General features: G+C 42.0%; 1 protein-coding gene across 1 annotated transcript in view; it reads left to right on the forward strand.

The window, feature by feature from the left end:
- Positions 1-17550, forward strand: part of HS6ST3 (heparan sulfate 6-O-sulfotransferase 3) — a 545104-nt gene extending 527554 nt beyond the window's left edge. Inside the window, exon 2 of the mRNA XM_077807043.1 lies at positions 16842-17550. Coding sequence (XP_077663169.1) covers positions 16842-17550 — 709 coding nt within the window. The remainder of the gene's footprint in view (positions 1-16841) is intronic.
- The last annotated feature ends 4887 nt before the right edge of the window (positions 17551-22437 follow it).

Genomic DNA, 22437 nt, shown 5'->3' on the forward strand with positions numbered 1-22437 from the left:
ATTAGACCTATGTGTGACGAGATCCTGTCATTAGCCTGGGAGTTGCTCAGGACCCAGACTTCATAACCATGAACATAAATCACATCTTTGGGGACATGTAGTGGGTCTGTCATGCACTCCAACTAGAGAGTCTATGTCTTATGAAGTGCAACTGAAATAAATATCCATGAATATACTAAATAATTCACAGCAGAGGGACTTGCTCCCATAGCCAGAGCTCCAGCCCCATACAGGAAAAGGCAAAGCATCAGACCTGTGCACTACTGTGTGTTACTTTACATTTATTCTTGCACAGTCACTGGGGGACAAGTGAAGGCAAATATGATTATGTAGCAAAAGTGATGCTATTTTGATGAGGTTTGTGATTGGTACTGTGTATTTGGCGACAGTGTAGCTCTGCACAATAACAAATTCATTCCACCATGTCAAAAAAGATGTGTCCCATCCCTACTACAGCTGTGTTTTTGGAGCGGTAGGTCCTGAGCTCCAGCCCCACTGGTGACTCACTAGACGTTGTGGCCACTTGGTGTGTATAATAATGGATTTTTATTAATATGATTATTTACATTACAGTAGCATCCAAAACGTGTTATGCATTGTACAGGCATGGAGGAGGACACAGTGCCTGCCTCAAACAGCTTACACTCTAGGGGACAAATAAAAGGCCTGATTTGTATATATCCAAATCATTCATCTTCACTCGCAAACAAACTATCAATATCCTGTCTTACCCTTTTGCACCTATTGGATAGAAAACAATTCGGGGCAGGATCGGGGGTGGGGGGAATCTTAGTCTATTCAACCACAGAGCTGCAATTGGTCATGGTGCTAACACAGAATTGGGTGCTATGTTTCTCAGGAATATGAAGCGACAACAATACCCTATATAAATAAAACAGTTACCCAATTCTCTTTCCACTTACACCAGTATAACTCTATTGAATTCAATGAATTTCCTTTGGTGTAAGTTAAAGAAAAATCAGCCACTCTAAATGGAAAAGTGACCTGAAGTGTCACACGTGTAACATTTTATTATCAGGGGTTCTCTCGCCTTTTTTTTTTGTTTGTTTGTCTGTTTGGTTGTTTTTAGGAATAGACAAAATCACCTCCTCTTAGTTATTTGATGTCTAGCACTGAATTATCTTTAAAGGTGGTTCTCCTTCATCTGACATTCAGTATAATGAAGTGTAGAACACTAATCCTCTGAGCAGAAGTCATGTGGTAATTTAGCAAGTTTTGTAAAGCTTTCCTGAAGTTTCTCTGATTTCACAAATATAAAACTTCAACTTAATAGTTCAAGGGCTAATCAAAAACTGACAATTTTGCAAATCCTGGCCATTACTAGGATATGTATATGCAGAGTTGTTGTAGCTACTTTGGTCCCAGGATATGTACAAGGTGGTTGAGGTAATATCTTTTACTGTACCAACTTCTGTTGGTGAAAGAGAGAAGCTTTTGAGCTACACAAAGCTCTTCTTCATAAACAAAAACTTAATTTAAGAGAGATTAATGTTGGTTAGATGTGACATCCCCATAAAAAAAGCAAAGAAATAAGTTTTGTGACACCTCTTAACTGTTTCCTAATGCTTAAATAACACATTTCAATTGACAGTAAAAGATTGCAGCCTCACAATGAACTTCCTTATGGATCACAGTCCCTTTGCAAAGCCTGGAATACAGCCAAGATGTGTGACTCCCAGTCCTTCCTGTTCTATCTAAACCAACACAGAAAAAACAAAATTAGGCCAATTTTTAAAAATTTCCAGTTATCTTGAAAAAAATGGAAAATTGGAACACTTTTTTGTTTTGGAAAATTTTTGACTAACTCTAGAAAATATGCTTAAACCCAGGTTTATAACCCATTGTTTATTCTGGTGTGATATGCAACAAAACACGGGTATTCCACATTTCAGCCATTTTTCAAACATTGCCATGGCTTAGGTTACCTGTTGGCAAGTTGGAAAGTTAAGAAGTATGGGCCAGACCCGGCAACTGGAACCACACAGCTGAGCTCTTTGACGTATGGTGCTTTGCACAGGCATCCTCTTTGTGGAAGCAGTTGCAGGGTCTGGCCCTGTGACAGCAAAGGTGTTAAGTGAAATGGGGGCCTGTGGTTTCAGTCCCAGTTGGAGCTAGTGGAAGTTCTGGGTGCTCAGTTCTTCAGGCACTACATTTTTGTCATACACTAAGAACAGGAGTTATCTGCAGTAACTGTTGGCATATGTTGACTTTTTAAGGGTGAGTAGTGGCTTAATGACATTGTTTGAGTAAAGAACCTACATATAAACATACCCACTGTGATGGGTTCGGTCACAGAGACCCCCTTGGGACTGTCACCTGATGTGCTGAGACTACCTCTGAGCCAGTTTTCTCTGCCAGTTTGGGCCTCCAGAACCCTGTCATGTTGAGTCAGACACGCTAGTCTGCTGCAACACAGACCCAGGGTCTGACCAAAACCCCCGGAGCTGCAAACTTAACTGAAAACGTCTTAGCAAGCGCTCCTGTCTCTAGCACCCGGACACTCAGCTCCCAATGGGATCCAAACCCCAAATAAATCTGTTTTACTCTGTATAAAGCTTCTGCAGGGTAAACCCATAAATTGTCCGCCCTCTATAACACTGATAGAGACATATGCACAACTGTTTACTCTCACAGGTATTAATTACTTACTCTGGGTCAATTAATAAGCAAAAGTGATTTTATTAAATATAAAAAGTAGGATTTAAGTGGTTCCAAGTAATAACAGACAGAAAAAAGTAGGTTACCAAGCAAAATAAAACAAAACACGCAAGTCTAAGCCTAATACATTTAAGAAACTGAATACAGGTAAATCTCACCCTCAGTAAGCTTCTTTCACAGACTAGACTCCTTTCTAGTCTGGGCTCAATCCTTTCCCCTGGTACAGTCCTTGTTCCAGCTCAGGTGGTAGCTAGGGGATTTCTCATGACTGCACCCCTCCTTTGTTCTGTTCCACCCCCTTATATAGCTTAGGCACAAGGCGGGAATCTTTTGTCTCTCTAGGTTCCCACCTCTCCTTCTAAATGGAAAAGCACCAGATTTAAGATGGATTCCAGTACCAGGTGACATGGTCATATGTTTTACAAGAGACCTTTTGCATGAAGTATAGTCCAGTTACATTATATTCACACTCATTAGCATATTTTCATAAAATCATATGGAGAGCAACATCACACCCACATCAACCTGAGAATTAGAATCACTATTGGTATTAAATTTACAAATTCTTGAAAGTAGATCTTGGACAATCTATGCACATCAGGTGGGTCTAATATTCATCTTCATTATCTTTTGAGTTTTTAATCTGTGACACAGATTTCGCTTGTACAGCAATCTGAGAGGAGAATTACAATGTCAGAATTTGTATATTTTACCCTTGTCCTTTATCCTCTGATTGACTAGGTTCAAAATGGCAGTCTCAATTAGGGAAGTGTTTTTCTCCTTGTGAGGTCTTGTCTCTGATTTTGGGATGTTGGGTTAAATCCAGAAGTGGTATGTTTCATGCTATACAAACATAGAAATTAGATAAACATAAAATACTCATTCTGGAAGTTTGCAATGTAACACTACTTTATTTCTTAGAATTCAGAACCCACAAGAACCTCAAAACAGGGAGACACAAAGCAGGCTGCTCCTTATGGCAACTATGCACAAGTTGCGACACTTTACTGTGGGATGGCTTTCTGCATCTGATCCTGCCCCCACACTTTGCTACAGAGCCCCCTTGCCTGCAAACTGGACTCAGAAGCCCTCCTTTCCCCACTCCAAAAGCAACAGTACACCACTGAAAGCACAAGGATTTTGTTCCCGTAATTCAGGATCTTCTTTTTTGTCTTGCACCACTTAAACTGCTTCTCTACACTACTTCTGTCATTATTAATAGAAATATTCTGTGACTCTGGTTTTCCCCCTCTGTTTCTTCTACATTGGTTTCAGAACCTCTCCATTGGAACAGGCTCTTTTTTAGGGTTAAAACCCCAAAAGTTGAGTCACAGTTTGAGTAATTAACCCCACCAGGTCTTTTACCTTCCATTCCAGCAGGAAAAACCACTGCCTGGACATAAGAACTATAATACTGGGTCAGACCAAAGGTCCATCTAGCCAGTATCCTGTCTTCCAATAGTGGCCAATGCCAGGTGTCCCAGAGGCAATGAACAGAACAGGTAATCATCAAGTGATCCATTCCCTCTCGCTCATTCCCAGCTTCTGGCAAACAGAGGCTAGGGACACCATCTCTGCCCATCCTGGCTAATAGCCATTGATGGACCTATCCTCCCTGAACTTATCTAGTTCTTTTTTGAACCCTGTTATAGTCTTGGCCTTGACAACATCCTCTGGCAAGGAGTTCCACCGGTTGACTGCGTTGTGTGAAGAAATACTTCCTTTTGTTTGTTTAAAAAAATCATGTTTGGTATGACATGTTTAGTATGCACCTGGGATTTTCGGTCATCCCAGTTCTTCACTCTACTTGCTGCTAGTTTCTTATCATTAAGACTACAAATCACTCATAGAGGACATAGAGGTCACGGATTCTGTGATTTTACAAAACCTCTGTGATTTCCTCAAAATTCTACTAATTCAGCCCCAAGTAGTGAGGGTGGCAGGCCTCGGTGGTGGGGCTTCAACTTCAGCCCGAGCCCTGCCACCTTAGCCTTACTTATAATGCATTCTCCAATTACTTTGTTTTCCTTTTTTGCTACCTCCTATGCCTTCTTCTATGTTTCAGTTGCTGTGAACTCTTGCTGCTCTTTTGTTTAACAAGCCCATAGGTCTTAGTCGATAAGGTTCCAGCTGACTTTGTGAGTGAGAAGAGAGCATTTTTCATTTTACCAGTTCTTGTGTTCAGAGCTTCTGATTGAGCTGTCGTGTGCAGGCTGCACCATGCGGGGGAGGGGGGTAGGGGCAGGGAGGGGATAATAGTACAGATGTCACTCAGCCCTCTACTGCACCTGTGTACTCCATGAAGCCACACAAAACATTTTTGTTCTCATTTTGTGGCGATCCGTCACTTCTGTATCAAATCTCACTCAGCTGTGATGTCTGTTCCATGATGATACAAGAGGCAGAATGCCCTGGTATGTGATCTGTGCCACTAAGGTCAGGCTCTGCCCTTCTAACAAGTTTATACTGTCTATTAAAATGATAGTCCTGCAGCATTAACTAAAGATTTAAAGTGTTTCATATTATTATGGTGTGAAATGAAGACATATTGTTAGATTCATGCTAGAAATTATTTTTCCCTACAGTTTTGTTAGATGATTTTCATTGTCTAATGCTAACAAAGATACTGGACTTCACACCAGTGGGAAATAATGCCTTATGAATTTCCAGGTGTGTGTTAATTCTAATGTAAATGCTAGTGTATCTGATATATGACTGCTTATACAGTTGGAGACATGAGAATTTGTAGCATTCATCTTTGATACACCTGGGACTGGACTGTGCTGGTCTTGAAGGTTGATCCAGCATACACACTTCCACACCCCATGCCTGCAATGTCTCCTGAGGCACAATCCCTCCCAGGGCTCCCTCTGGGCTGTGTGGTTCCACATGATTACTTACTCAGGCCTGTGTATAGGTTACGGAGTCCGGCCATTTATGTGTATATCTTAGGGCCAAATAATTGAAGTGGCCCAAAGCTATCCCTGTGGTAACCCATTGACTTTCATGAGTTTTTCTAGGAAGGGATTTGACTGAGTATCTATCCTGGAAAAGGTGTGAGTTTCTTGCAGAAAATAAATTGCAATGAATGGCAGGTTGGCATTGGATTGATGATTGTTTTGAAAGTGAGCTGAAGTGATTCATGCATGTTTCCATTTTATCACGACAATGCTAGCTGTTACAAGTTAGACTGGCAGATGGATACTATGCAGCTATTACTAATTACTATTCTTGTGTTATGCAGAGTAGTTGTAGCCGTGTCGGTCCCATTATATTAGAGAGACATGGTGGGTGAGCTAATATCTTTTATTGGACCAAATTCTGTTGATAAGAGAGACAAGCTGTCAAGCCACATAAGAGTTCTTCAGAAAGACACTAAATATCATAGAATAAACAGAGACACTGGATTTATAGCTTATTACAACAACCTTATTACTAATCCCCTCTTTTTGTCCTATTACTGCAATAGGACAATATGTGCTAACTACTTATGCTAAACAATCTGTTCCACCTTGCATTTTGCAGTGATGCTGGGAGTACCTTTCCCAGACCTGAGGAAGAGCTCTGTGTGGCTTGAAAACTTGTCTCTCTCACCAATGGAAGTTGGTCCAATAACAGATATTACCTCACCCACCTTGTCTCTCTAATATTTTTGTGTAGGCATCAGACGCTTAAGAATCAGAGTTCCCAAATTCCCACATACTTAACACATCCTTCTTAATTTCTTTACATGCATTTTGAAGGCTTGAATAAAATACCTTTTCATCAACGTATCAAAGCACATTCTTATTGTTTGGCTCTGAATGCTGAGACTCTCTGCTTTAGAGGTTTGGTTCACTTCAGGTTGTAGTCCACTGAAATAAAGAATGAGAAGGCCATAGTGAGAGCAGTGATTCAAACAAGGTGACAGAAAATAATTCTGTGTTGTGTATCTACAGCAGTGGGTAACATTTTTGACTGTAGCCACATTACATGGACAAGCTTGAAGTGAGGAGATTCTGTTGTCACTAAGCAGAGACAAATGCATGTCTGAGCTCAAAATAGCCTAAATTCTTAGATTTCATTAAGAGGTGAAGAAAGGGACTGAAATGGGGCCCTGGTTTAACTTTTTTTCTGCACTTCTTGTGCCTTTTTTTAGGAATTAGGCCAGGAGCCAGTCCCAGTGTTAACAAGCTTTACTGCAAAACCAGATACTATATCAGGGTGGCCAAATCAGGCTCGTGAGCTGCATGCAGCTCTTTTACCATTAAAGTGTGGCTCGTGGAACCCTCCACCCCCCCCATTCTCTGCCTACCAGACAGGGGGCCGGGGTTCATGGCTTCTGCTGTACAGTGGGGTGGTGGGGCTAGGAGCTTCTGCCAGAGATGACTGGTGCTTGTTGAAAGTGGGGGGACACAATTTAAAAGTTTGTCCCCCGCAACAGTTTGAGTCACACCCCACCAGGCACACCTCCCCTCTTAGCCTCAGCAGCCCCTCCCTCCAGCTCCCCGGTTTTAGCTCCGCTTTGAGAGGCAGCGGCAAACAGCTGGGAGCTGCAGGGAGGGGCCACTGCTTTAGCTCTCCAGGGAGGGGCAGCAGCAAAAGTAGGAGCTCTCCCTGCAGCCCCCAGCTGTTTGCCTTTGCCTCTCTCCGTGGCCACAGCTCCAAGCTTGCCAGCTCCAGGAGTTGCTGTGCAGGGAAGGGGTCCAACAGCACCATGTGACCAAGCGGGGACAGCAAACCCTGGCAAAAATCTGGGGGGAGAGGCATGTGACCTCCTGCAACGATGCTGCCCGTGGGAGCCAGCTGAGGTCACTCAATTAGGGTGAACTGCAAACAGAACAGGGCAGACAAACCCCAAAAGCTGGTGGATATTCCAATACTTAGATATACCAAGACAGCACAAAACAGCTTCTATAGTACCTCACTGGTTACTTAGAAGTCCAAACAATGCAGTTCCCTTAAAGTACCCAGCCTCAAGCCTCCATCCAGACACACATGTCAGATATGATGATGATTACTGAAAATCTTATGTCATCATATAAAAGAAAAGGTTCCTCCAATCCCAAAGGATCAGCCACACACCCAGGTCCAATTATAACTTAGATCCTACCCAAAATACACGCTTATAGCCAATTTTTATTAACTAAGCTAAAATTTATTAAAAAAAAGAAAAGAGACAGAGTGAGGGTTAAAAGATCAATATACATATAGACTTGAATTCAATTCTTGAGGTTCAGATACATAGCAGAGATGAGTTTGTAGTTGCCAAAAGTCCTTTCAGAAATAGTCCATAGGTTATAGTCCAATGTCCACATTCAGGGTGACTCCAGTCAGTGACTGGGGATCTCAATCCTTATGGCTTAAGGTTTTCCCCTCTTGAAACCCAAAGGAGATCTGAGATGAAGAAGGATCCTGTCCCAGGGTTTTTATACATTTCCAGCAGCCTCTTGACCTGAGAAAACAATAGGTTTAACTTCCCTTCTCCTAAACATCATAGCAATTAGCACAGGATAATTTACCCATTAAACAGTTCAGATACAGGTTACCACAACCTTCAAAGAGATATATAGCCAATAATACTATTTCACTCAAGTGTCTTCATAAATGTTAATATTCCTCTTTTGATCTTTGAATCAAAGCTATAGCAATAGACAAGACTTGTTTGCTTATATCACAAGACCTGAACAAACATCTACCCTTCTATCTCTAACAATGCAGACTTGCATTTCAAAGCTCTGTTCATTTCCATATCTTCCTAACCAGTCTTTAAAGTTCAACCATGGGTCAGGCCAGTTTGTGAGTTAATTAACTCTTTCTGGCCCTGTCACCTTTCAATGAGGTATTATATTACACTCATAACATCACACCTCCCCACGTGCCCCCCATGCATTGCCTCTGGCTTCTGCCCAGTGGAGAGGGGGGGTCTCTGGGCATCAGGTGCCTCCCATGGGGCTGAAGCCCCAAACCCCAGCAGGTGCGCCGTGGCACTCGAACTTCTGAAGATTATCGTGTGCAGCTCGGAGTGTCAGTAAGTTTGGCCACTCCTGTACTATGTATTGAGAATTATGAAATATTTGTGTATTTCAGCCATAACTACCAACATTTGAAAATGCTTTGAGACAATTTTCCAAGTAAGACAGGGTAGGCTCACAACAACCAGAGGCTTGTGTGTACAACTTGGGGTGTTTTAGTGTAGTTTTTAAAAAAATGTATCGATATCCTAGGACCATAAAATTCCTTCCCCTCCCAGGCAAATCCATGACATGAATGCTTCTTCTGCTGCAACAGATCCCTCTTCCCACCCAGCTGGATTTCTAACAGGAGCTAATGTAGAGGCACAATCATCTGGAAATCTACGCAGGTCTCAGGATATCTAAGCCCCTTGCTTCTGCCAAGATAGAAGAATTCTGAGGTGACTCCTTGAATAGAACTCCTAAGTATCCTGTCCCCTACATGGGAAATGCATGTGTAGAAGACAAGAGAGCATGAAAAACAAAACAGTTTTCAGGCTGTTAAAGATCTAGTGCCTACCAGACCAAATACCCATTAAGTCTTGTGTTCTCCCACTCATAAATGGTTGTAGGGGATAATCTTGGCTCAAGTGATCATGAGCTAATTCAGTTCAAACTGAATGGAAGGATTAACAAAAATAAATCTGCAACTAAGGTTTTTGATTTCAAAAGGGCTGACTTTCAAAAATTAAGGAAATTAGTTAGGGAAGTGGATTGGACTGAAGAATTTATGGGTTTAAAGGTAGAGGAGGCCTGGGATTATTTTAAATTAAAGCTGCAGAAGCTATCGGAAGCCTGCATCCCAAGAAAGGGGAAAAAATTCATAGGCAGGAGTTGTAGACCAAGCTGGATGAGCAAGCATCTTAGAGAGGTAATTAAGAAAAAGCAGAAAGCATATAGGGAGTGGAAGAAGGGAGGGATCAGTAAGGCAAGCTACCTTATTGAGGTCAGAATATGTAGGGATAAAGTGAGACAGGCTAAAAGTCAAGTAGAGTTGGACCTTGCAAAGGGAATTAAAACCAATAGTAAAAGGTTCTATAGTCATATAAATGGGAAGAAAACAAAGAAAGAAGAAGTGGGACCGCTAAAAACTGAGGATGGAGTGGAGGTCAAGGATAATCTAGGCATGGCCCAATATCTAAACAAATACTTTGCCTCAGTCTTTAATAAGACTAAAGAGGATCTTAGGGATAATGGTAGCATGATAAATGGGAATGAGGATATGGAGGTAGACATCACCATATCTGAGGTAGAAGCGAAACTCAAACAGCTTAATGGGACTAAATCGGGGGGCCCAGATAATCTTCATCCAAGAATATTAAAAGAATTGGCACAAGAAATTGCAAGCCCATTAGCAAGAATTTTTAATGAATCTGTAAACTCAGGGGTTGTACCGTATGATTGGAGGATTGCTAACATAGTTCCTATTTTTAAGAAAGGGAAAAAAAGTGATCCAAGTAATTATAGGCCTGTTAGTTTGACATCTGTAGTATGCAAGGTCTTGGAAAAAATTTTGAAGGAGAAGGTAGTTAAGGACATTGAAGTCAATGGTAAATGGGACAAAATACAACATGGGTTTTACAAAAGGTAGATCGTGCCAAACCAACCTGATCTCCTTCTTTGAGAAAGTAACAGATTTTTTAGATAAAGGAAACGCAGTGGATCTAATTTACTTAGATTTTAGTAAGGCGTTTGATACGGTGCCACATGGGGAATTATTAGTTAAATTGGATAAGATGGGCATCAATAGGAATATTGAAAGGTGGATAAGGAATTGGTTAAAGGGGAGACTACAACGGGTCCTACTGAAAGGTGAACTGTCAAGTTGGAGGGAGGTTACCACTGGAGTTCCTCAGGGATCGGTTTTGGGACCAATCTTATTTAATCTTTTTATTACTGACCTGGGCACAAAAAGTGGGAGTGTGCTAATAAAGTTTGCAGATGATACAAAGCTGGGAGGTATTGCTAATTTAGAGAAGGACAGGGATACCCTACAGGAGGATCTGGATGACCTTGTAAACTGGAGTAATAGGAATAGGATGAAATTTAATAGTGAGAAGTGTAAGGTCATGCATTTAGGGATTAATAACAAGAATTTTAGTTATAAGCTAGGGACGCATCAACTAGAAGTAACGGAGGAGGAAAAGGACCTTGGAGTATTGGTTGATCATAGGATGACTATGAGCTGCCAATGTGATATGGCTGTGAAAAAAGCTAATGTCGTCTTGGGATGCATCAGGAGAGGTATTTCCAGTAGGGATAAGGAGGTTTTAGTACCGTTATATAAGGCACTGGTGAGACCTCACCTGGAGTACTGTGTGCAGTTCTGGTCTCCCATGTTTAAGAAGGATGAATTCAAACTGGAACAGGTACAGAGAAGGGCTACTAGGATGATCCGAGGAATGGAAAACTTGTCTTATGAAAGGAGACTCAGGGAGCTTGGCTTGTTTAGCCTAACTAAAAGAAGGCTGAGGGGAGATATGATTGCTCTCTATAAATATATCAGAGGGATAAATACCAGAGAGGGAGAGGAATTATTTAAACTCAGTACCAATGTGGACACAAGAACAAATGGATATAAACTGGCCACTAGGAAATTTAGATTAGAAATTAGACGAAGGTTTCTAACCATCAGAGGAGTGAAGTTTTGGAATAGCCTTCCGAGGGAAGTAGTGGGGGCAAAAGATCTATCTTGCTTTAAGATTAAACTCGATAAGTTTATGGAGGAGATGGTATGATGGGATAACATGGTTTTGGTAATTAAATATTCATGGTAAATAGGCCCAATGGCCTGTGATGGGTTTTAGATGGGGTAAGATCCAAGTTACCTGGGAAAGAATTTTCTGTAGTATCTGGCTGATGAATCTTGCCCATATGCTCAGGGTTTAGCTGATCGCCATATTTGGGGTCGGGAAGGAATTTTCCTCCAGGGCAGATTGGAAGAGGCCCTGGAGGTTTTTCGCCTTCCTCTGTAGCATGGGGCACGGGTCACTTGCTGGAGGATTCTCTGCTCCTTGAGGTCTTTAAACTACAATTTGAGGACTTCAATAGCACAGATATAGGTGTGAGGTTTTTTTGTAAGAGTGGTGGGTGAAATTCTGTGGCCTGCGTTGTGCAGGAGGTCAGACTAGATGATCATAATGGTCCCTTCTGACCTAAATATCTATGAATCTATGAATAAACTGCATTGTGGTAACATTGTGTGTCATTGCAATGATAGAGCATTCTAAAAACCCACACAAGCATCAGACCTGACCATCAATAGAGCAAAAATACATACAGACTCCAGTGATGGAAGATAAAGGTTCATAGTTCAAATAAGCATCCTAAAATGTGGGTGCTTAACTTACACCATGTCTAGACTAGCATTTATGTTGGCAAAACTTTTGTTATTCAAGGGTGTGAAAAAACACACCCCTGAGTAACATACGTTCTGCCAGCATAGGCACTCGTGTCCACAGCGCTATGTTGGCGGGAGATGCGCTATGTTGGCCGCTCCTTGAGTTGGTTTTATGATGTTGATAGGAGAGCTTTCTCCTGTCAGCACAACCCAGCTACATGAGTGATCTTACAGCAGCACAGCTGTATTGGTATAGTTGTGCAACTGTAGGCTTTTAAGTGTAGACATGGCCTAAGCTTCTGACATGATGTGGCATCCTTGATGGTCATTTCTGTAGATCCAAAGGATTCCCATAGGTGGAGACTGAACTACTTTCTTGCCTGTAGCAATGGTTGCTCCATTACAGGTGCAAGGCACAGCTGTATGGCAGTGTGGGACAGCTTGTCCGGCTGTTGAGCCGTTTTTGTGGATAAACAGAGGATTTAGCTGTGCAGGACTGACAGTCTGTCTTCTTGCAGAGGGCATGTTTACACTGCAATTAGGAGGAGCGATTTCAGCCTTTGTAGCCGTTCCTGAACTAGCTTTGAGATTGGTAAATCAAGGCTAGCTCAAGTAACAATTGCAGTGAAGCCGTGGCATCATGGGCGGTGGCCCTTCAATTATGTACCCAGGCTCCTGGACGAAGAGAGCTAGCCCATGCAGCCACCACTGCTACCACAGTCTCATTGCTGTTGCTTTTCAAACAAGCTTTTATCGAATGCTACAATCACATCTCCTGATTGCAATGTAAACAGACCCCCACAAACTAAATTCATAAAAGACAGACTGAGAGAAAGAGTATCTTTGGGCTTATCTACACTTAATGGGGGATCAACGAGTGGCAGTCGCTGCATCGGTGGTCGATTTAGCGGGTTTAGTGAAGACCTACTAAGTCGACCGCCAATCACTCTCCTGTCAACTCCTGTACGCCACCGCATCTCCCATCAGCATCGCATAGCGTGGACCCTGCGGTAAGTAGATCTAAGCTACGTCAATTTGAGTTACGCTATTCACGTAACTCAATTGCGTAGCTTAGATCGAATTTCCCCTGTAGTGTAGACAAGGCCTTAGTTTTGACAGACTACTGAAAAGCTCAATAATCATACAGTAAATATAGTAAAGGAAGGTTTCAGAGTAGCAGCCGTGTTAGTATGTATTTGCAAAAAGAAAAGGAGTACTAGTGGCACCTTAGAGACTAACCAATTTATTTGAGCATAAGCTTTCGTGAGCTACAGCATCCGATGAAGTGAGCTGTAGCTCACGAACGCTTATGCTCAAATAAATTTGTTAGTCTCTAAGGTGCCACTAGTACTCCTTTTCTTTTTATAGTAAAGGAAGAAAGTTTCTTGGCTAGTCACAAGGAAATTTGCTTAAATCATACTAAGGCATTTCCTCATTGATTTCACTGTATTTGTTTCAGATTCTGCTTTTCAGCTCATATTCCATTACAGAACAGCAAATACATCTGCACAGCCAGTAATGAGATGGAAATGATTTCTGCCCTGGAAGGTTTACTTTTACTGGTTGTCATTGCCCCGAGGCACACTGGAATTAAAATGCCATAGGTTGGTGAGGAAAGGCCAAAACATTATTAAAGGCATAAGTTCCCATCAGTAGCAATATTTTAACATATACATTAATATCCAATACTATCCCAGGGAGGGACAGCAATACTATGAGGAAGAAGCCATGTATAAGCCCCGTGAGGTGATCCAAATGTTAGCCAGACATTCCAGCTGCCTTTGAGTGTTCTCAGCATTATGTGTTTCAGCCACTTTGAGCACAGCTGTTTTCGTTAGTGTTGCAGCCAGTATGTTTGCTTAGTGATACTGGTAGCAGTTGCAAAATGCTGATCCCAAGCCCAGAAGCTGAAATACAATTTTTTTATGCTCAAAGCTGTTGAAAGGCAGAGAAGGATATGCATAGTTTGGCTGCTTCTCCAGGTCTCACATGTAACATATGCAAAACTCTGTCTGCTTGCCTGAAAGCATGTCTTAATCTGTTCTCATAAACACAAAGCAGAGTGATAGTGAAGAAGAACATTTTTCTTAAGAAGGAAAAGCATTGCTCAATATTTTCTAACAGCCCTTGGAAGCCAAATTCCTCTACAGTCAAGTATAACTGCAGATCAAGGGAAATAATTTCTACTACTTCCTAGTTTATAGGTATTGTAGTCAAAGTGGACGTTTCTGGGAATATCCATTCATGAATGGTCATGGGATGCTCAGGAACTATGATGACAGGACCTGTATAAGTACCCTGGTAGAGCATGATCAAACTGCTGTTCGATAGTATGGAACTGGGTGCCAGCACAAAGAACAAATTATTTATGCCATACAGTCCCTCCTCAGTTTTGCCAAACATTAAGGCAAACCATACAATTCCTAATCCAAATTGTAATAGCAATACACACAAGGACATTGCCCACTACATGCCCCTTCTTGCTCGTTCAAAAAATGTGTATCCCTTCTGCTGTGAAATCATTTCAGGAGCAGCTGCTTCCAGAAGATAGTAATCCAGGAAGAGATACTGCAGCAATGCACAATCAACACTTCAGACACTGTAATGTCATTCTGGAAAATACATTATAGTTCTTGTTGAGGAAGATCACTGATTGAGTGAATAAGACAGCAAAAAATGTTTTGATCCCTCCTGTCTTCTAATTGCTCTGAACTGGTGGGGATACCTGCATTTTTTAGCATTTTTTATTTGCCAAGTTTTATAAATAAGGCATCTGGAGAAGCAGTGGGAGTCATTCAGCATTTAGAAAAGGGTGATATGCTGTGATGATCTGGATAGGAAGGACGTTATACCCAGCAATTCTGAATAGTTTCTGGATTTTTCATTCAACTAAAGTGAGATCTTCTGAAAGGTGAACTCTCAAAGTGTTCATTGTTTCAGCACAGTGTGTCTCCCCCACTATTTGTTTTTCTCAGTGTTGGGTAGGTTCCATAAAAAGCATTTTGAGATCATGGTTGTCTGAAGAAAACTTAGGGTAATTTCAGTGGATCAGATGTTGGAGACTCATAATTTATTAATGTATTGTTCAGAGCCAGAGCCAGATGAGTCATGCAAACACCTATCTTTGTACCATGCTATCTGTATTAATTTTACTCGTGGATTTTTAATTCCTATTCCAGCTGACAAAAAGTTATGAAGTATTTTGGTTTTGTTTTATTTTTATATCACCCTATAATTTAGGTTATGTTGTTATTGAATAAAATCTTCAACAGTAAATGTGTTACATGAAAGATTGTTTAGCCATACTCAATTTCAGTCCTTTTCACATTGCCATAACTAGATGTAGAAACTCTCAGTGCGGCAACTAAAAGATAAATTGACAAACTGAGGTCTGCAGTTTCTTGTTCTGTTTGATGTCAGGTAGATTTTAGTATCTCTTTTGTATTCCTGACAGATAACAGTTGAACATGTTAACCTTTACACTCATCAGCAGTGAGTGATTTAAGTATCCATGATCATAACTCGTTTTAATCCATCTCTCAACTCAAATTAAGTCATGTGAATGGATTTTAGTCCTGTCATTGGCCTCAATGTAACCCATTTAATGACCCATTTTCAAGTTGGCAGGTCATGCCAAAATCTTTCACATTGCATTATTTACAGCAGTTGCAGCATCCAGTTGGTATTGTCCAGGCTTCTCATTTATTCTAACCATGTGCTGTAGACAGCCATAGTGTCTCAGTCCAGAAGACAGGTGACAGGATTAATATTTTCTCATTATATAGAAGAGTAGGGAGAGAATTCACATCTTTGTGGTCTGTAATCCTCACCACAGTAAATCCTCAAAGGACACTACAACTGTTTCACTCTGTCTCTGTTTTATCTTTGAACCATTGTGAGTATCTTCTCCCATTGATTCCGATATTGCTAAATACCAGCATATAAAAAGAGTGTATTAAGTACAGTTGGATTTGTCACGGTCTCTGTAAATTGAAGAACACTGCACAATTGGTTGTGGTTAGAATCTCCTTCTCCTTGAAATAAAAAAAAAATCCCTCTTCTGTTTGCAGCTTGTTTTCTAGCATATCTCCTTAATCACAAATGGATGAAAATTCATAAAAAGAATTAATCACAAAAAACAAACTGCCTTCAAATTTGTTCACAATATTCGCCATGCGTTAAGGTTTGCACTTTGTGCTGCTCTGTTTGTCACTTGTAGGTAGTTAATGTTACTTATTTCTTCTTTCAGAACTCGTAAGTGCCTCACCACCGTGATGAAGAATGGATGGATAAATGGGTTAGGGATAAAAATGAGTCCTTAAGTCCACCTTCTTGAAAGTGACTATCTTGTGGTGTGGTAAATTTTATTATCCACATGTCATAGTTGCTAGGAATGTTCTATAGGCTTAAGTTTTATAAGAGCATTGGTCCATTTGAAAAAGTTAAGGCAAGGTCTACACTACGGATTTATAGAGGTATAACCATGTAGCTTAGGGGTGTAAAAAATCCACACCTCTGAGTGACACATTTATACCAATCTACCCCCCAGTGTAGACAGTGCTATGTCAGCAGGAGAGCTTCTCCCAGCACCATAGCTACTGCCTCGCGCCAGGTGGATTGACTATGCGGATGGGAAAAGTTCTCCCATCAGTGTAGGAGCATTTTCACTTAAGTGGTGCAGCTGCACCGATGTAGTGTTTTAAGTGTTGACCTGCCCTAAGAGGGAGGCATGGGTTAGTAAGCATTTCATCAGAGAAAAATAAAAATTGCTGATTAATAAGAGTAAAAGCTGCTGAATCCTAAAACTGTGTTTTAAAAAATTGTTGCAGGAACTTCTATTATATCACAATGCTGAGGGATCCAGTGTCACGGTATTTGAGTGAATGGAAACATGTCCAGAGAGGTGCAACGTGGAAAACTTCCCTCCACGTGTGTGATGGAAGAAGTCCAACGCCAGATGAGCTGCCTACCTGTTACCTGGGGGATGACTGGTCTGGAGTCAGCTTGCAGGAGTTCATGGATTGTGGTTACAACCTGGCTAACAACCGCCAGGTTCGCATGCTGGCAGACCTGAGCCTGGTTGGATGTTACAACTTGACTTTTATGAATGAAAGTGAGAGAAATATGATCCTTCTCCAAAGCGCCAAGAACAACCTGAAAAACATGGCCTTTTTTGGACTCACAGAGTTTCAGAGGAAAACACAGTATCTCTTTGAGAGAACATTCAACCTTAAGTTCATTTCCCCGTTCACCCAGTTCAATATTACCCGGGCCTCTAATGTGGATATTGATGAAGGTGCTCGGAAACGCATAGAGGTGTTGAACTTCCTGGATATGCAGCTTTATGAATATGCTAAAGACCTCTTTCTGCAACGCTTTCAGTACTCCAAGCAAGAGGAGCACCAGAAGAACCGGCAAAAACGGCGGGAGGAGCGGAGGCTACTCCGGGAGCAAAGAGCTCATCAGTGGCAGAAGGAAGAAGCAGCAGCAGAAACAGCTGTTACTGAAGATTATAACAGTCAGGTGGAGCGATGGTGACACTTTTCATTCTTAGACAAATAAAAGAAAAGAGAATTGAAAACACTAATAATTTCTTGAACTTGGTTACTTAGAGATTACACAAGGAACGAATGTTGCCTTGGTAAATGAGACCGAGTCTGACAGCTGCCCTTCTTTGTGTTAGTTTTTCTTAGTTTCTATCAGCTAGGAGAATATATATATTTTTGTGTTTCTCAATGCATCTTATATCAGTGTTATTAACTGGCAGTGGAATAGATTCTTATCCAATACTGACTTCTTTCAAAGGCCTAGGCGATGAGAGTGGCTGGAAAAGATAGCTTTTTTTTTTCTTTTTCCATTAACAGATGTACTCTATACAGTTTGAGCAGCTGAAACTTGTGATGACATGAATCAAAAATCAGAGAACCACTGAGCTGCTGACGCGGGTGTATTTCATGCTGTCCTGTATAGCTGTGTTATGTATTGAGTGCAACAGAGAAAACCATGTTGCCCTTCAGATGGTTACACGCAGTGTTTTAAGTAAGAAAAAGAAAATACTAAATGTGATTAAATTACATGTAAGACTAGGTGACACATGGGGCTGAAACTATTTTTTTCATTTCTGAAAGCTTGTAGTCAGAGGTGATTTATAAGTGAAATGAGTTATATAGTCTCAACCTAATCCCTGTGCATCACCAAAACCTGCTAGTAAGCAGACTCCATTCTGAGCGAGCCTGGCAAATGAATGTCATAAGTACGACTGCTGAGAAACAAGATCCATTCTGTAGAACTTCCCCATTCTGGGGAAGCTCACACAGGCCTGTTCACCCTATCTGGGTGGAGGTAACAATGTCAGCTTTGACTTTTGTGAAAGGTGAAATCCACAAAGGGCGTGGAATTAAGAAAGGCAAGAAAAAGAGTGGAAAAAGCTTAAGTATTAGTACACTTTCCTAATCTGTTATAAGGGCTCTGTTCATAAAGGTACATTTAAATTATGAGAACAGAACTAACATGATTTTATTACCAGACACAATAGTGGCCGGGATCCATAGAATTGTGCACTTAAAGCAGTGGTCTGCAAACTTTTGAGGGTTGCGCCCCCCCCTTACCCCGTCTGCACCCCCATCCCAAAGCCGGGGCTATGGCTGGGAGGGGATGGGGATGCAGACAGGGGTAAGGGGTCGAGGCTGGGGCCACATTTGGGGGAGGTCTGGGGCCAGGAGCAGGGTTGGGGATGGAGCCGCGGCCAGGGGCCAAGGCTGGGGGCAGGGGCAGGGGCAGGAGTGGAGCCACTGCGGTGGAGGCCAGCAGCCGGGCCTGCAGCCAGGTGCAGCTCCAACCCCACCCCCACCCACAGCCTTGGCACCGCGCTGGGAACAGAGCCATGGCCAGCGGCCGAGGGTGGGGCAGGGGCAGGCGCTGGGCCAGAAAATGGGGATGTGGCTTTTGGCAGGACCGGAGTAGAGCTAAGGGTAAAGAGTGGCTGGGTGGCACTCCATCCCTGCCCCCTGTGGGGGCTGGCCTAGGCCCCACCATAACCCTCTGAAGATTCCTCTATGCTGCTTTAGGGGGGTGTGCCCCACAGTTTGGGGACCTCTGACTTAAAGGATACACAATGGGTGTGTGGACAAACACAGAAATTTGTTACTAATATTAGTGGACTAATCTTCTGTGTATCATGTTGCAAATATATTTATGCCAAGGCTGAATGTGAAGATATTCTTCAACTCTATCCATTCCAGATCATGCAGCTCTTTATCTGTTTTTCTACTTTGACTAGAAAAGGAGTCCCAATGATGGGTTCTTTCTCCAAGCTTTAGGTTATTGTGATTAAACTGCATCCACTTCAGATTTCTTTTTCTGATTTGTAAAAAGAGGGTATTATACTTTTTAGATCCCTATTATCAAAACCATATTTTTCCCCTTCTAGCATAAATCTAATTTATTAAAAGCCACATTTTGAAATTGGCCTCCACATGCCTGCTAAACCTATGTGCCCCAACATTTAGTTTACATGTATGAATGACTTTTGCCCAGCCAGATTCGCTAATTAGATGTTAAATTGCCTGATCTTGGTGCACAAATATTAGTGCTCGCAGATTTTAGTTTTGGGGCCAGCAAAGGAAAATTTACCCAAAAATATGATACACTCTGTTTTTGAAAATTATTCACTACGTTTCCTAATTTTCTCATATTTTTAAGGCATGCTACTTTTTTGACAGTGTTATTTGTAGTTATCATATACACGATAGGAAAAAGGCAAATCTTATGGCATGATTGGTTGTTCAGTGAGTACAAGAATGTATTAAACATGAGGGAGACTAACAAGCTCCTCTGGGGCTGTTCCAAGCAAACAAGACACACCTGCAAGACTCGCTCAGCCTGTGGGGGGTGGGACTTAAAAGGGGGGAATTTACCACAGAATGAGGTGGTGAACAGGAAGAAGGTTGCTTGCCCAGCGACTGCTGGCAATAGAGGGAGTCTAGCCAAGGAGGCGACAGCTGTGAGACGCACTGCTCCTCAAGGCGTGCTGACTGAAGGTAAAGCAACACGCCCCAGGAAGACGGGTAGAAGGTAAATCCTGTAAAGGGGCAATAGACTCTGAGAGACTGAGCCCTTAGAGCTGAGTCTCTAGGGGCTGCCTGAGAGGCTGGTCTTTGTTCTAGCCAGACCTTCCCCTCTTGCCAGGGGAAGGGAAGAACAGGCGCCAGTCACCAGCCTGTGGGCTGTGACCGACAGAGAAATTCCCCAAAGCTGCCAACTAGGGGAGAAGAGAGGGTAAATGATGCCCAGTGGCTCCTGGGGTGGTCCAGGGAGCCCATTGCCCCCACAGTTGGTTTGGCCCAGTTGAATGCAGGGAGGAATTATATCGATTGTTGTGTGTGGATGCTGGTGAATTGGTGGCAAGAGGGGTGACTGTAGTGTGGAAGGGAGGGTAGAGGTAGCTTGGAGAGGCAGAGGTTGGTACTACAAGAGAGCAATAAGGGGGTCACAGAGAGATAATCACAGTTGTCTCCCAATTTGCCCTTTACTGTAAAGCATACCTCATTTTTCATTCTGAAAATGGGAGGTCCCTCTTTCTTCTCACGTCCCTGTGTCCTCCTTAACACACAACAAAACTCTACCCTGCACACCCCTGTCCCTCAGGGCCACAGTGGCTTGGTTTTTCATTTCTGAAAATATTATCTTTGTATGGAAGGGGAGAGAGACGCTGGGAGACTGGTGAGGCTGCAGGTAGCAATCACTTTGGGTGCCAGGTGCCTACTGCCTGGGGATAGCAGCAGCCCTCCTTCCGTTTGACACAAAACAACTTCTGATAGACAAAATGAAAACAAATTAGTGGGGGGGAGGGGGAAGAGTTAAAATTTAACTGTTTGGTAACACATCAATACTGTGCCTAACCCTGTAATCAGTCATCTCTCAGAGGGGAAGTCAGGCCTCTGAAGAGCCGCTCATGTGCTGTGGCATTTATGTTAATGGAATTTCTGACATCTTGAAGGTGTATATTTGTGTTTGAGTTGAAGTTCATTTTTGACCGTGAGCCTACTCAACACATACTGGCTTTTGCAGAGGAGCAAGTGGGCTTATTGGGCAAAGGGCTGACAGCTTCCAGTCTCTAAAGCTCATAGAAGGTAAGGGGCAAAGCCTTCGCAGTTACACTAGTGGCTTTAGAAAAACTCACAGTCACATCAGGTAGTGTTGTTTTTAGCAGAAGTTCCTGGCATATTAAAATAAACCAAAAGGGGCTTCCACACTCTGTAAGATTTACTTCTTAGACAGAAGTTTGCTGATATTCACTCTAAGTGCTGTGCATAATGCTGTGTTTAAAATAATCAATGCCAATAATCAAAATAAAGGGCCAAATTAACATTGTTGTAACTCCACTGACTTAACTGTAGATACACTAGACTTTGACTGGTTTAAATGAGATCAGAATTTAGCTCACTCTGTCCATTTCCAAAACTTTGCAAGCATTAGATTTTTAAAAATAAAGACATGGAATCACTGTCTTCCTGGCAAGTTATTATGTTACTGAAATGAGGCATTTGTGTTTCTGCTACTGAGGTGGTGATAAGAAACATCACTCCGCTGTAATGCAGATGTATTTATTAATCTTTCACCTAATGTGCTCAACACTGGCTGCTTATTTCCAGTTCTAATTGGCTGTTGGTTCACAGTAGGCAAAAAGGTCACCAAACTGTTGAGATGTAAGGTTCTGATTCCTAATAACTTATGTCAGAATTAAATGTATTACCTCTGAGCTGTTTTATTGACAGATGCAGATGTGACCTAGCCCGCCCTCACAGAAACACACACAATGCCTTTGCAGGAACAATAGATCAGCTTCTCTGCTCCGGTGTTCCTCACAGCAATAGTGATGAGAATTTAATAAGGCTTCAAGAAGTTCTATTGAACAACACACATTACTTGTTGTTAGAGTTGGGGCCCAAACCAAAAATCTAGATCCAAACTTCTCTGACCTTTGTGGAAGTTCAGGTCCAGAGCCAGACTTCATGGCTACCCTGTAACTGTAAAGACCCAAACCAGAATGCCAAGTCCCCTCCTTTTTCAGCTTTGGTAAGGCTTAGGGTTGGTTCCAGTCTGACTAGCTTGGGCCCATTTCAAGTTTTCAGCTCCCATCTTCAAGTAATTTAGCCAAATCCAGTGACATAAGGGGTATAAAGTTACACATTGTGCATGTGTGGCAGACCTCCCTGTTAGCTGATTTTCTTGCTACACACACTACTTCCACCCCATTTGTGACTCATTTTGCATGCCCAGTGCCTGATTCTGATTAATGTCCATACTGCAGTTTGAACACAAAGTACATTATCGATGATAAGTAATGTTGCTGTGTTTAATTCATTAGCTCACTTACATGGGTTTTTTTCCCCCACCACTGTTATGTGACTGACTTCCCTGGAG

The sequence above is a fragment of the Eretmochelys imbricata genome, chromosome 1 (genome assembly GCF_965152235.1).
Source record: "Eretmochelys imbricata isolate rEreImb1 chromosome 1, rEreImb1.hap1, whole genome shotgun sequence".
Classification (NCBI taxonomy): Eukaryota; Metazoa; Chordata; order Testudines; family Cheloniidae; genus Eretmochelys; species Eretmochelys imbricata.